The following is a 14,275-nucleotide window of genomic DNA, read 5'->3' on the forward strand; positions in this document are numbered from 1 at the left end:
TTAAATACTATAAATATCAGCAAAAAAAACTCTTTTAAATACCAAAGGATCTTCAATATTAACCATATGGTCTTTATAGGATTTATTTTATTCTAAAATAATATTTTATATTATTCATGAATTATATGAATCTTTTTGACATATTAATGTAAAAACATAATTTTGGTGATTATTTATTACTTCACCAAATCGACTTACTTTATTGTATGTAAAAGTAATGTTTAAAATTTATATTTGTAATTTATATTAAAAATTTAGAAAATAATATTTCGAATTTAATGATGGCATCAATATCAAGTAAACTACGAAGAGTGAAAAGATGTACCAATGAAACTCGAGGCACAGAAGGGAAGAGAAGAGAAGAGAAGAGTGGAAGAGTATCTATCTATATCAGTTAGTTCAGACAAGGGGGGGGGGGGGGGGTTGGGATGGGATTATGCCATGCGGCGGAATCTCTTCCCCCTCCCCTTCCAACCTGAGCTGAGCCTGATGAGGAGGAGGCTACACACATACTGCCCATATTCCGCTGCCCACTTTCCAATTCCCTTACTCATCACCTGACTGACACCGCGCCTACATCGCCATGATAATAAACACACGCACTTCGTCCATCGTTCCCGCTTCTCTCCTGCAATTACGCCGCACAGAACGCCGCCGAGTATGCCTTGCTTCCGGATCTTACCGACACCCTCTTCACTCTAGAATTCGGATTCCCTTAGTGTGCGGCGCGATTGTGGCAATGTTCATTTGTTATGGCATGCTGGCTACTGCATTGTCAACAACAGCATTCGATCACGTCTCCCACAGCGGGAGAAGAATACAGAGTGAGCTCTAGCTTGACATTCTGGTCTAATCAATGATGGGGCGGGATGGGTTGCCGTTCTTAATCTTTGCCCTGGTGGCATTATCCATGTTCTTGCTCTTCTTACAGCTGCCTCGAGAAGAACTCTCTCCCCCGAGAAACGACCCTACTGTGTTGCCCTGCAAGTTACACAACATAGCCAAGCATGCCAACGATACGACGTGCGAGCCTTTTCACCGATCGTTGTTTCCGCAGAATTTTGTGTTCGGAGCTGCAACGGCTGCTTATCAGGTAAAAATCGCCACCTCTGGACGATTTATTAAATCTTCATGTAAGCTTCTCATTTTCTCACCGACAATCCCTTTGATTCTATTTATTTATTTATTTATTTTTGACAGGTGGAGGGTGCTGCCAATGAGAGTGGACGGGAGCCTAGCATTTGGGACACATTCTCTCATACTCCAGGTAACTTAGCATCCTTTGTGTAAGCATTTGGAGTTCGTTTAGGGTTTATGTCTGACGGGCATGTGCGTACTCATGCAGGAAAGGTTCTGCACAACCATACTGGTGATGTTGCAAGTGATCAGTTTCACAAGTTCCTAGATGACATCGACTTGATGACGCAGCTGAATGTGGATGCTTATCGGTTCTCCATTTCTTGGTCTCGGATCATGAAGCTCGGTGAGTCCAATTATTATAAATCAGGAAGTTCTTGAGTTCACTTATATAAAGAACAAAATCATTTCTGCTGAGAGTTAAGGTCTTTGTTTCGTTTGCAGGAGGCTCTAATCCAGTGGTGAATGAAGAAGGAATGGCCTACTATAACAACCTCATTAACGGTCTCCTGAAGAAAGGTGGTCAACTTGATTCTCTTCCTTCATTTCACCAGTGTTATTTTCAATTCCTTTAGGTTTTGCAAATACTAAGATTAGTGTCTATGTATTTGTAGGAATCCAACCCTATGTGACACTATATCACTGGGACCTTCCGCAATCTTTGCAGGACTCCTACGGCGGTTGGCTTGACCGGAGGATAGTGTGAGTTTAAATGTCCGGCTTCTGGTTTCAACCTGATCCTCGCTTATTGTTTGGATTTTATATCTTCGTAATTCTCAAACGGTCGACTCGTTATGGCAGAAATGATTTTACGCAATACGCGGAGGCTTGTTTCACCGCTTTCGGCGACCGTGTCAAGCATTGGATCACTTTCAACGAGCCTAAGTCATTCACTGTACTCGGATTTGGTAATGGAATTCACGCTCCTGGGAGATGCTCCGACCGGACGCTTTGCCCTGCAGGTAACACATCCACAGAGCCTTACATTACGGCCCACCATGTGCTACTTGCGCATGCTGCAGCTGCGGACGTGTACAGAAAGAAATTTAAGGATACACAGGGCGGCATGATAGGGATCTCCGTGGACTCAGAGTGGTCCGAGCCCCTGACCAGTTCCGTGGAAGACAAGGAAGCTGCAGAGCGGCATACGCTCTTCCAGCTTGGATGGTAAGAATTCGCATCGATTGTCGATATTGAAACCTTTGGAATTAATTTTGGAGACTTTGCTGTGCCAGGAGTTGATGGGATTTGTTTTGCATGTGTAGTGCTAATTTAATTAGGTTTGTTCTGTCAGGTTTTTGGATCCAATATACCGAGGTGATTACCCAGCGATTATGCGCACACATGTGGGTGCTCGGTTGCCTGTATTCACTGCCGATGAGGTGGCATTGCTGAAGGGATCTTTAGATTTCATTGGTCTCAACCATTACTCTTCCAGGTGGATATCCAACGGTGTCAGAGTGGAGAATTCACTGAACAGCGACAACTGGAACGACCAGGCAATTGAGTCTTCAGGTATCTGTTAGGCTTTGGTTAATAGTCTGTAGCACTGTGTGGAAACTGGGACGCATTTATGCCTTGCTGACTTAAAAGCCAACTTGGTTCGATGTTTTGCAGTGACCCGAAATGGAACGCAAATTGGGGATGTGGTATACGTTTCAACCTTTTTAACTTCGAGCTGTCTTTGCTTGTGCTTTTGTGTATTGTTGTGTGTGTATTGACAAGGTCTCATGTTAGCATTATATGGCTGCAAGATTACACTGTTCATGTTATTTATCACCTGCAGGCAGCTTCGGAGTGGCTCTTCATCGTACCCTGGGGTATCGGAAAAACATTGGTTTGGTTGACACAACGATATGAAAACCCGCCGCTATTTGTCACAGAAAATGGTCAGCCACCATTCTAGAAAGTTCCGAAAAATTCGTTCTAAAGTTTTGTTGAGAAGGATTTATTTTTGTAATGAATATTCCTCGATTGTGTGGTTGTTTGGAAAGTGATGGTGTTTATTCATTTGCTTCTGGAGTCAGGTATGGACGACCTTGACAGTGATAAACCTATGGCAGTGCTTCTAAACGATACGACCCGTGTCGCGTTCTATGAAAATTATCTCTTCTCTGTTCTTGAAGCCATCCGGTAAGCGTCACCTTGCGTCATCGTGTAATGGTTCTTATGTTTTGCAAGAAGATTATGCACCTCGTTCCAATGTTTCTTATTTCAGAAACGAATAAAATTGCGGAATTTTGAATTTCAGGAATGGATCAGATGTGCGCGGATATTTTGCATGGTCGCTGATGGATAACTTCGAGTGGGCGATGGGGTACACTCGGCGGTTCGGAATGCTATATGTGGATTACAACAACAATCAACAGAGACATCTCAAGGAATCAGCCAAGTGGTTCTCTCGATTCCTTTCTCGTGGCGTATGACTCCAGCTCTTTGCGTGTTTTCTATACATCTGCATATCTGCAAGACTTCCTCAAGAAGCTTTGGAATTGCATCGCAATATAATCAATTATTTGGCTAAGAGTCAGTTCGGAGGTGTCAGTGATCCTGAGAATGGACCCCGGATTCTCCAGAACTCAAAGAAACAAAGCCAAACTGGAGAGACCCAACAACAAGGACTCCTGCGTATGGACGTGGCACAAATGTTGACTAGGTGGCGTGTTCTATCACACTGCTGATAGAGAACTCAATGATTCCCTCGTAGTTTTGTTAGAGGTAGTTCATTTATCAAACTGCGGTATATCATTACTACACAGGGATTCTTACGGTGGTCATCATCACCAGCCCCACAACCTCAAGTTGAAAGGACAGATCGCTGGATCGGTTTCTTCTCAAGATTTTGTAAGTCTCGATGATAATCGTGAGCTTCCTATGGTGTTCATGTGTTCGTGTTCAAATTAAAAGAATCAAAAAAACGAAACGGGTTTCTGGTTTGTGAAGGTTCTGCATTATGGCAGTGGTGTAGTAAGTTAAGTTCCTGCCAGTCGACATGGAGGAGCATATTACTACGCAGCAGTAGGGACCTAATCTCAACTTCCCCACACCCTCGAATCCCTTCTTTTCGACACTTCGCATTCATCTTCTAATGTCAACCAATTAAACTCAGATTAAATCAGTTGATCTGCATGTCTGACCTACTTGTTAACTATTTATACTAAAAATCATAGAACAATCTCACATTTCCATGCACAGGCAATTAGGAATTGGCTCTGAGTTCCCAACCTGCCGCCCTCCAACCTGCCCGCGTCCTTCGTTCCCCTACGTTCCTTCCTTCCGTTCCCAGAAATCTGATCAGCAGTTGAGATTGAATTTGAGCTTTATTTGCTATCTTAGGGTTGCTGCGATTAGCAATTTGATGGTAGAGCCACAATGATGCCCACTTTGATTTGTTGTTGGGAACAAGAGTTTGTAGGCAAATGTTTCAAACTTGTTGCTTATTTGCATCATTGATTCTTCTTGGAGTTGTTGATTTTTTTTTTTTTTTTTTTTTTTTTTTAGTGATCTCTTGGTTTGTAAGCATAAAATTCTCCCTTCAATCCAAATTATAAGATGGCATTAATTAAGACTTGTTTGTAATTGATGGTGTGAAGTGACACAAGAAAATAACAAGAATAAAAGAAGAATAAATACAAAATAAGTCAAATGAATTTAACCAAACAATTATACATTCTAAAACTTAGTCACAATTTGTTCACTGAATTTTTATTTATTAAAAAATAAATATAAAAATTGATAGTTCTATTTTAGAAAGTTAATTTTATTATCTTTCCAATGATGTAAAAAACATGTAAATTCAACTTATTATAAGTAAATTATGAAGGTTTTAAGTTAACAAGTAAATAATTAAAAAATTATATGTAAATATTTTATAAATCAAGGATTTAAGCCTCACTAAAGCTTACATGTAGTATATATGAATGTCCTAGAGAGGCTTTAAGACTTTAGTCTTATTGTCCTACTTACATTCAAGGTGCTACAACTCATATGAAATTTGTGCAATTCCTTTTTTATAAAGACTACATTAGTTGCTAGTCCTTCTATTTTCTATTAGTAGAATTAGTTAAAATCATTTTTGACTTCACCATGATGTTTAAATACATCCAATTAGTATAAGAACCTTGTATGGCCTTTAAATCTTGCTTCATTTATTCTTAATAGCTTCTACTTTTGTTATAAGCCATAATATCTTATTATTTATAAATAAACCAATATTTTCTATTAAGTGATTAATAGAAGGAAAAATAAAGATGCATACACCTGTCACTTTGTATTATTTAGATTTTTTACATATCATGGTTTTGCCTCAAAAAAATAAATTCAATTCTAAACTAAAGTTGATTTCAAAAGTTTTGAGCTTTAGAAGTATAGAGCTTATACTTTTAGATGAATAGATTATTACATTTAGATAGAATAATCTAAATTTTATTCTTGAATTTGAAATTTTTTAATAGATTATTCAATCTATAAATATTATATGACAAAATACTTCATAAAATTATAGGAAGGAAAAAATCACTATGCATCTCATTAAGTAATAATTGTGTCTTTTAAGATTAAGTGCTTTTTCAATCTTATAATAAGATACTTCTCTTTGTCTTTTATCAACTTGAAAGAATTGAGAAAAAAAAGATCACTAAAACATCTTACATTTGTATAATCTAAACATGACTTAAAAACAAAGTTGTAAAGATAAAAAGAAGGAGAAAGATATATACTTGTCCATCTATAGAGCTAGTGCTTTGTTTTTTTTATAATTCAATGGAAAGAGATCTCCTTCAATATTATAAGATTGATGCTATTGAATTTAATTTAAATTCTATTTAAATTGATTATGTAATATATAGTCTTTTTTGTGATATAAGAGAGATTGGTTATACAATTTTACTAAGAGCCAAGTGAATCATAACTCTAGTCTCTTTGCAACCACTAGTCTTTAGATTGGCTATTATTAATACAATTTCTTAAGTCTTGAGATCCAGCTTTATATCTAAACTCTCAAAGGTAATAATTACTATGTATTCAATTTGTGTGACCTTGATATTTGGTGCAATTACAATTTTTTCAAAGGAAAAATTTGTTGAATCAAAGAATATATTAAAATTAGGCACTGCAAGTTCTTATGATACATCTCCAAAGAAAAATCTTGCAATATAGGTTCTTTCATGGCATGCACATATCAACTATTGATTAATAGTTCCAAATATTTTAATTACATTTTCTTACTTGTATCAATGCATGAATTATTGAGATCTATAATTTACATGCTTGCCAATGCCATGTAGAGAAAATATAGATCTATTTCCATATCTGATCTAGTTTTGAGATTAGAATTGATAAAATAGATCTAATCTATTGTAGTAAGGTTCTCATATTTAACTTTGTATCCTGTTGGAAAAAATAAATCTGCTATACATTGTAGGAATGGATCTTAATTGAAGATATATTTAATATTTTTTATTGCTTTGGATCTTAAAGACTATATATCTATATTATTGCTTGCTAAATATATTTTCTCTTTATTTTTAGTCCAGTCTTGATAGGTTTAGAGTCTTTAAATTTATTGATAGCTTTTAATATATCCTTGCTTAGTATTAACACACTTTGTACTCTTGAATTTGAAATAGTTGTGATAATTCTTGCCATTGACTTTCTTGTGGTGATAAATTGAATTGTTCCAATTTCCATCATATGTGAATAAAACATACTCTTACAATCAATATAGTCAATGCTATCTTTTTGTAGTCTAGGTGTAATGATTTCATTCATTTATAAATTTGCATGTCTAACAAAGACGGTCTCAATTTTATGTATCTAATTTGTAACAAGTTTTTTTTACAAAATTAAATTCTTAACTTTTATCTGACAATAAAACTACTACTCCATAGCTATTGATTATGTGAAAGTCTCAAAATTTTAAAGCTTGATTTTTGAGGCATCACAAAAAACCATAGAAATTGTTGTGATTTTCATTACAACCTCTATAAGTTTTATTTATTTATTTATTTTTGTTTTTTTGAGTAATTTAATATCTTAAATAAAAGATAATAGTTTTATAACTACTTGTCTTGTTCTTTATAGCTGATTAGGTTGAGTATTTAAACTTAGATAATTATGAAGGTATTCAAGACATTAGAGAATTCATAAAAGAGACAATGAGACTAGTCTCTTACATAATTTAAATACTCCTTATATATTATACTATTTTATATATGTTATATTGAATATATATAATATTGAATATATACTAAATATGTAATGATCTAAATACATAGAATTATGATTATACCAATATTTTTTCTAATCTTGGCCTTTGATTTGTTCAAAAATATAGGCCATTCATTTTATCTAAGAAACTACACAAAGAAGTGAATCTCTTTCATTTTTATTTTTATTTATTTATTTTTTTGCCACATTATAATAGATTATTTTATGGTAATGTATTTTTTAGTAGTTATTATCTATGTATCCTTAGATAAGTACTGATACTTATATAAGCTAAGATTTTTTTTGCAATTTTATCAGCAATGATTCACAATGTTTTTAATTTGGAGTTGAAATCCTAAGTCATTTTTTAAATCCTTATTCTTCTTTTCTTGTAACTTAAAAAATTATGTAGATTCTTAAGAATAGACATAATATTTAATATTAAGGTAGAAGTGGTGTATGATATTTATTTTTGTAATAATAATAATATTAGAGATAAAAATACTTTATCTTGTTGTAATGATAATAATGTTGGAGATGATGATACTTTGTCCCATTGCAATGACATTGCTATTCAAAATGAAGATGCTTTATTTTTGGAACATGAAGACTTGTATGAATTTCTTATTTAAAAGTTTTTTTTTTTTTTTTTTTTTTTTTTTTTTTTTAATATCATTTATAATAATAATAATAAAAAAATCATATCTACATAGCATTTCTTCAATGCATAAGATGTATTTTTTATTTTTTATCCTTCTTAAAGTTGCTCCTAAGGTCTTTGCTCTATTCATTGTTGATAGTATAGTTATAGAAGCTATTCTTCTATGAGTCTTCTATTAAAAAAATAGAACTTTGAAGTTACAAAATATAACATTAGTAAGGTTGTACACAAAGAGAGTATGGAGTAAGATATCTCTCACTTCTAACATCCAATACTTATAGGTTGTGGTTGCTGCCTTATAAGACAATTTCCACTCTTTGACTTTTACACACATAATCCTTGGTCCTAAGATCCTTTGGCATCTTACATACCTTGAACGTATCCTATGCCAAATATTAATTATTCTTATCTAGTCTTTGGATATTTCTTAGTTCATACTTTATTCTCTTGACTTTGACTCTTGGTCCTTGACCTTGTCTTATATCCATAGGATGTCCTTTCCATATATTAAGAGTCAACCTTTTGACCATTAGCAACTTACCTAAGATAATAATTTTTAATACGTAATTTTTTCTACTATTACTTATTTGCTACAATACTCCCACTTTGCTATTGGTCAAGGATCTTTCAATCCTAAAGTCTTTATTAACATGTAATGTCTATCCTTTATTAATGACTTTGCTAATAAATTAACAAGCATGTCTTCAGTTTCACAATACTTCATATCAATTATTCCTATTTCAATCTTTTCTCTTATAAAGTGATGTTGAATGTCAATGTGTTTGATCCTTGAATGTTGCTTTGGATTCTTTGCAAAAATAAGACATCCTTGATTGTCACACTTTAGTGGAGTTGCTTCTATTTGTACTACTCAAATGTCCTCTAAAAGTTGTTCTAGCCATATTGTCTTATTACACTATGGCTTGCTACCATGTACTCCGCCTCCATTGATGACCTTGCAATTGTTGGTTGTCTTTTGCAATTCCATGAAATTGCTCCTACTCTAGCAAAGAATACATATCCCATTGTTGACCTTCTATTATTTGCATCTCCATCCCAATCCACATGACAATAACCATGCATAGTAATGTTATCACTTCCAAGACATAATTTGAAGTTCAAAGTACCTTTTAAATACTTCATGATCCTTTTGATGGTTGTCTAATGGATTAGTCCAGCTTTTGATATGTATTGGCTCACAACACTCACTACATATGTAAGACTCACCATTGTGCTAACTATTGTAGACATTAATGAGCTTACTACTACCTTGTATGGAATACCTTCCATTTATCTCTCAACTTCAGCAAACTCTTCTTTCATGAGCTTCATCAACTTCAAATTGGCCTCCAAAGGTGTTCCAAGAGGCTTACATTCCTCCATGTTGAATCGTTTCAACACCTCTTTAATGTACTTATTTTGGCTCATTTTAATGGTCTTCTTGGCACGATTTCTTACAAATTCCACTCCTAAACAATAGTAAAGCTCTTCCAAAGCACTCATCTCAAACTCTTTTTCTAACTTTGCCTTCAATCAATCCATTATCTTCATAGTATTGGTTGAGATGATCAAATCATCAACTTAGAGGATGACAATGAATATGAACTCATTTGATTACATCACATACAAAGAATGATCAACTTCACTCCTTAAAAATCCTTCATTTACAAAGAATATATTTATACATTGATACCATGCCTTTGAAGATTGCTTGAATCCATACAAAGATTTTTTCAACTTACAAACAAGGTCTTATTTGCTATCTTCAATAAATCCTTGAAGTTGACCCATGTAATGTTAGGGACATAATCCTTAGAACCTTCTAGAGACAAGTTTCTAGAACCTTCTAGAGACAAGTTTCTAGAACCTTCTAGAAGCAAGTCTCTGGAACCTTCTAGAAGCTTCTTAGTTGGTAGAAGATATTAGGGACATAGTCCTTAGAACCTTCTAGAGATAAGTTTCTAGAACCTTCTAGAAGCAAGTCTCTGGAATCTTCTAGAAGCTTCTTAGTTAGTAGAAGTTGCTTGAGAAGCTTCCTAAAGAGAAGTATATATTGGAATCAAGGTTGAAGAGTTCTTCAATCTTGACAACACATTTCTTGGAGCTCTAGCTCACCTCTCTAGTATTGTTCTCATCTGATTAATCTAGTTCTTGCCAATTCTTCTTGAACTTCTTGGTAGATATCAAGTCTGTATTCTGTGTCCGTGATAGTTTGTCGAGACTTCACTCACCTCAGATATCAGAGCTAGTTTCTTCTTTATTAGAATGTAGATTAGTCCTCTACTTGGAAGTATACTAGCATTTTAGAGGTTGCGGATTACCCTCCTCTAAACTGATACTTCTTTTGTTACAATATTCGAGTCTTATTCTTCTTGGAGAGAGTGAATTACCCCTTTTCTTGAAGCTCTTAAGGCATTTTAGAGGTTGCGGAGTACCCTCCTCTAAACCAATATTGTCTTCTTGTGGAGTCATTTCTGTCCTTCTCTTAGAATGGCCGGAGGCTAAGACATTAGTATGACGGAAAGTTTGGAGTCCAAGTTGGATGCTATCATGAATGCCCTCGCTACGTTATCGCAAAAAACTGCAGAGATTGAAGGAGTCGTGGTAAGGCTTCATAATGATGGAGCATCTGGGATGGCACAATCGAGGTTGCACCAGCCTCAAATTTCTGCACTTGGAGAAGCAACTTTGCCTCAAATTCAACAAACATCACTGGTTCTACAACATAAGGAGCCCCAAGTTAGCCTTCCGGATAAGTTTGATGATAAGCGTTCCAAGTTTCGAGGATTCGTCAACCAAATCAGGTTGATAACAGTTTTACAGTCCGAACTCTATCCAACGGAGGAGTCACGTGTTGGGCTTGTTGAAACCTTACTTATAAAGCAAGCTCTATGATGGTTTGCTCCTTTGTTTGAGAAACGATCGTCCATACTAAACAACATTGAAACCTTTTTGGAGGCATTTGCGGAAGCATTTGGTGAACAGGACAAGGTTCGATGGGCTACAACAAAGATCCAATCACTACGACAAGGGATGTGCTCTACATCAGTCTATGCATCGGACTTTAGGCAATTAGCATGCAACATCAATTGGGACGAAGAAGCGTTGATGAGTCAATTCTATTGGAATTTAAAGGATGATGTGAAGGATTAACTGTTAACTCTTCTTGATCCACAAACGCTCAACAAAGCTATTAGCCAAGCTGTGAAGTGCGATAACTGCCTATTCTAACGCTGCCAAGACCAACGTTCAAGACAACATACAATTTGTCACGCCCCAACTATGTCGGCAAGCAGCGTGAATTCACATTCAGAGGTAGAAGACATGCAAATTGATGTGGTACGTGTCAAATTCCTTACCTTAGAAGAAAAAAAGCAACGTATGGAGGAAGGTCTATGCTTATATTGTGGTGAAGAAGGCCACAAAGTTGGAAACTACCCCAAGAAGCAAAATCGACGTATTGTCAGGACTAGGGGCGCGTTTATTTAAAAAAACGAGGATGCCCAGCCACAATAGGAACCGTGTGGCTAGAGAGTGAAACATCGCAACAACAACCAGGTTCCTTTCTTTCTACTCAACCTACCCTTTGTTTTACAATCCCTTTGCTTATTGGCCCTTAGAAATTGAGAACCTTAGCATTATTAGATTCAGGAGCATCTGCTTGTTTCTTAGATGAAGAATTTGTAAAGCATCATAAGATCCCTTTAGTACAAAAATCCAAACCTGTTCACGTTGAGGTCATAGATGGGTGATCTTTATTGTCTGATAGTGTCACCTATGAATTAGAACCTATAGAAGTGACGTTTAAGGGCCATAGTAGTCATATTATTTTCAATATTATTATAACCCCATCAAATCTTGTTATTCTTGGTCTTTCCTGGTTAGAAAAGCATAATCCATCCATAAATTGGAGGTTGCGAAAGATGACCTTTCCCACAAAACCACCCAAGAGCAAGCCTAGTAGAAAACCCTAAATAGAGAAATCCTTATTTATTGGAGCAAGAGTGTTTATAAGATCGTCTAAGGAAGGCACACCGTTTATCATTTATGTGGCTCCAACTACTGGGGAGAAGATCTCGACAACAAGTATACCTGAGCAATATAAAGATTTTAAAGACGTGTTTCAAAAGAAGAATGCCGACATGCTACCAAAACATCGACCATATGATTGCACCATAGACTTACAAGAAGGAATACAACCGCCTTTTGGCCCAATCTACAATCTATCGCAGACGGAGTTGGTAGAGTTGCGGAAGTACATCGATGAGAATCTAGCCAAGAACTTCATCCGTCATTCAAAATCGTCAACTGGAGCATCCATCTTATTTGTGAAGAAGAAAGATGGCCCATTGTGGATGTGCGTTGACTATTGAGGCCTCAACAAAGTAACAAAGAAGAATTGTTATCCGTTACCCTTGATTTCTAGTCTCTTAGAACAACTTGGACGTGCAAGGATTTTTACAAAAATTGATCTAAGGGGAGCTTACAACCTCGTACAAATCAAGGAAGGAGATGAGTGGAAGATAGCGTTCCGTACAAGGTATGGCCATTTTGAGTATAATGTCATGCCCTTTGGTCTTACCAATGCTCCAGTGGTCTTTCAACATATGATGAATGATATTTTTTGAGAGTACCTTGATGATTTTGTTGTCATCTATTTGGATGATATTTTGATATTCTCCAAAAATAAGGAAGAGCATAAAAAGCACGTTCGTTTGGTCTTGGAGAAACTATACGAGAGAGGATTATATACAAAGTTGGAGAAGTGTTTATTTCACCAAATAGAGATGGAGTTTCTGGGGTTCGTTGCGACTATGGAAGGCTTGAAGATGGATCCCAAGAAGGTAGAAGCAATCGTGTCCTGGGTGGTTTCGAAGACAGTGAGAGACGTATAATGCTTTCTTGGCTTTACCAACTTCTATCAGATCTTCATCAAGAATTACTGTCAAGTTGCTGTTCCTCTCACTTAGTTGACATGCAAGGATAAGCTGGAATGGGGTCCTCAAGCAGAGAAGGCGTTTCAAGACTTGAAGACGGCATTTACTACGACTCCAATCTTTGTACATTCAGACTTTACAAAGACCTTTTATTTAGAAATTGATGCTTCGGATTTTACTTTAAGAGCTGTACTTTCATAAATAGTAGAAGACAAGAAGCTCCATCCGGTTGCATTCTATTCTTGAAAGTTCTCTGCTACTGAAATCAATTATGAAATCCACGATAAGAAACTTCTTGCTATAGTAGATTCTTTCCAAGAATGGCATCATTTTCTTGAAGGAGCTGCACACCCAGTGACCATATACACAAATCACAAGAATTTGGAGTATTTCATGTCGGCTCGAGTTCTAAATCGACGTCAAGCTTGGTGGAGTATGTTACTATCTAAGTTCAATTTTGTTATTACTTATGGACTCCTACAGCTATTGCCGATTCCACATTGACCATGGTCTTCAATTTCTATGGACTTCATCATGGACGTGCCATCATCGAACTCATTTGACAGCATCTTTGTCGTGATAGATCAGCTTACAAAGATGGCACACTTTATTCCTTGCAAGAAGACATCGTCTAATGAAGTCACAGCAAGGCTCTTTCTCGATAATGTATATCGATATCATAGACTACCAGATGATATCGTATCAGATTGAAGAATCCAGTTCGTATCAAAGTTTTGGAGATCTCTCTTTGAGATACTGAAGGTGGATATCAAGCTTTCTTTGGCTTTTTATCCTCAAACTGACGGCCAAATGGAACGGGTGAACTAAGTCTTGGAACAATACTTACGATGTAGCATCAACTATCAGCAAGATGATTAGACCACATATCTGTCGCTAGTCGAGTTTGCATATAACAACACCCTTCATGCGTCGACTCAATACACACCATTCTTTTCCAACTATGGGTATCATCCAAAGCTTGATTTATTGAGTTTGTCAATAAATAATAATCCAGTAGCTGAAGGATTTGCGAAACAACTATCACAGCTTCAAAATACGTTGAAGCTTCAATTACAATCCGCTCAAGAATCCTACAAGGTGTTTGTAGATAGATTTTGGAATCAAGCACCTACTTTCAAAATTGGAGATAAAGCATGGCTTCTTCAATAGAATATCAAGACCAAGCGACCATGTGATAAGTTGGACTATTGAAGATTGGGACCGTTTTTCATCCAGAAGCAAATCAATCCAATGGCGTACCGTGTAGAATTATCGGCTTCTATGAAGGTACATCCAGTCTTTCATGTTTCTTTGTTGGAGCCTTATCGAGAGT

General features: G+C 36.0%; 1 protein-coding gene across 4 annotated transcripts; it reads left to right on the top strand.

The window, feature by feature from the left end:
* Positions 1-602: 602 nt before the first annotated feature.
* On the top strand, positions 603-3,975 carry LOC112280885 (beta-glucosidase 42). Of its 4 annotated transcripts, XM_073533805.2 has the most exons (12): positions 603-824; positions 932-1,093; positions 1,201-1,267; positions 1,346-1,483; positions 1,582-1,656; positions 1,752-1,839; positions 1,939-2,304; positions 2,432-2,652; positions 2,731-2,786; positions 2,924-3,026; positions 3,165-3,270; positions 3,389-3,975. In XM_073533805.2, exons 1-12 carry the CDS (start codon positions 753-755, stop codon positions 3,561-3,563), a joined length of 1,629 nt encoding a protein of 542 aa, XP_073389906.1. In that variant the 5' UTR covers positions 603-752; the 3' UTR covers positions 3,564-3,975. The 4 variants fall into 4 exon arrangements, 3 of the variants coding, with proteins under 3 accessions (XP_073389906.1, XP_024372565.1, XP_024372566.1); XR_016502714.1 differs by having other exon boundaries at positions 721-1,093; positions 2,928-3,026; XM_024516797.3 differs by having other exon boundaries at positions 721-1,093.
* Positions 3,976-14,275: the final 10,300 nt, after the last annotated feature.

Source organism: Physcomitrium patens, chromosome 4, assembly GCF_059467195.1.
Source record: "Physcomitrium patens ecotype Gransden chromosome 4, ASM5946719v1, whole genome shotgun sequence".
Classification (NCBI taxonomy): domain Eukaryota; kingdom Viridiplantae; phylum Streptophyta; class Bryopsida; order Funariales; family Funariaceae; genus Physcomitrium; species Physcomitrium patens.

Excerpts from the sequence above, each read along its gene's own strand:
- LOC112280885 (XM_024516797.3), top strand. The coding sequence starts at position 857 with ATGATGGGGCGGGATGGGTTGCCGTTCTTAATCTTTGCCCTGGTGGCA. Across the intron at positions 2,305-2,431 it reads ACGCTCTTCCAGCTTGGATG|GTTTTTGGATCCAATATACC; the intron begins GTAAGAATTCGC and ends TTGTTCTGTCAG. Across the intron at positions 3,027-3,164 it reads GCTATTTGTCACAGAAAATG|GTATGGACGACCTTGACAGT; the intron begins GTCAGCCACCAT and ends TTCTGGAGTCAG.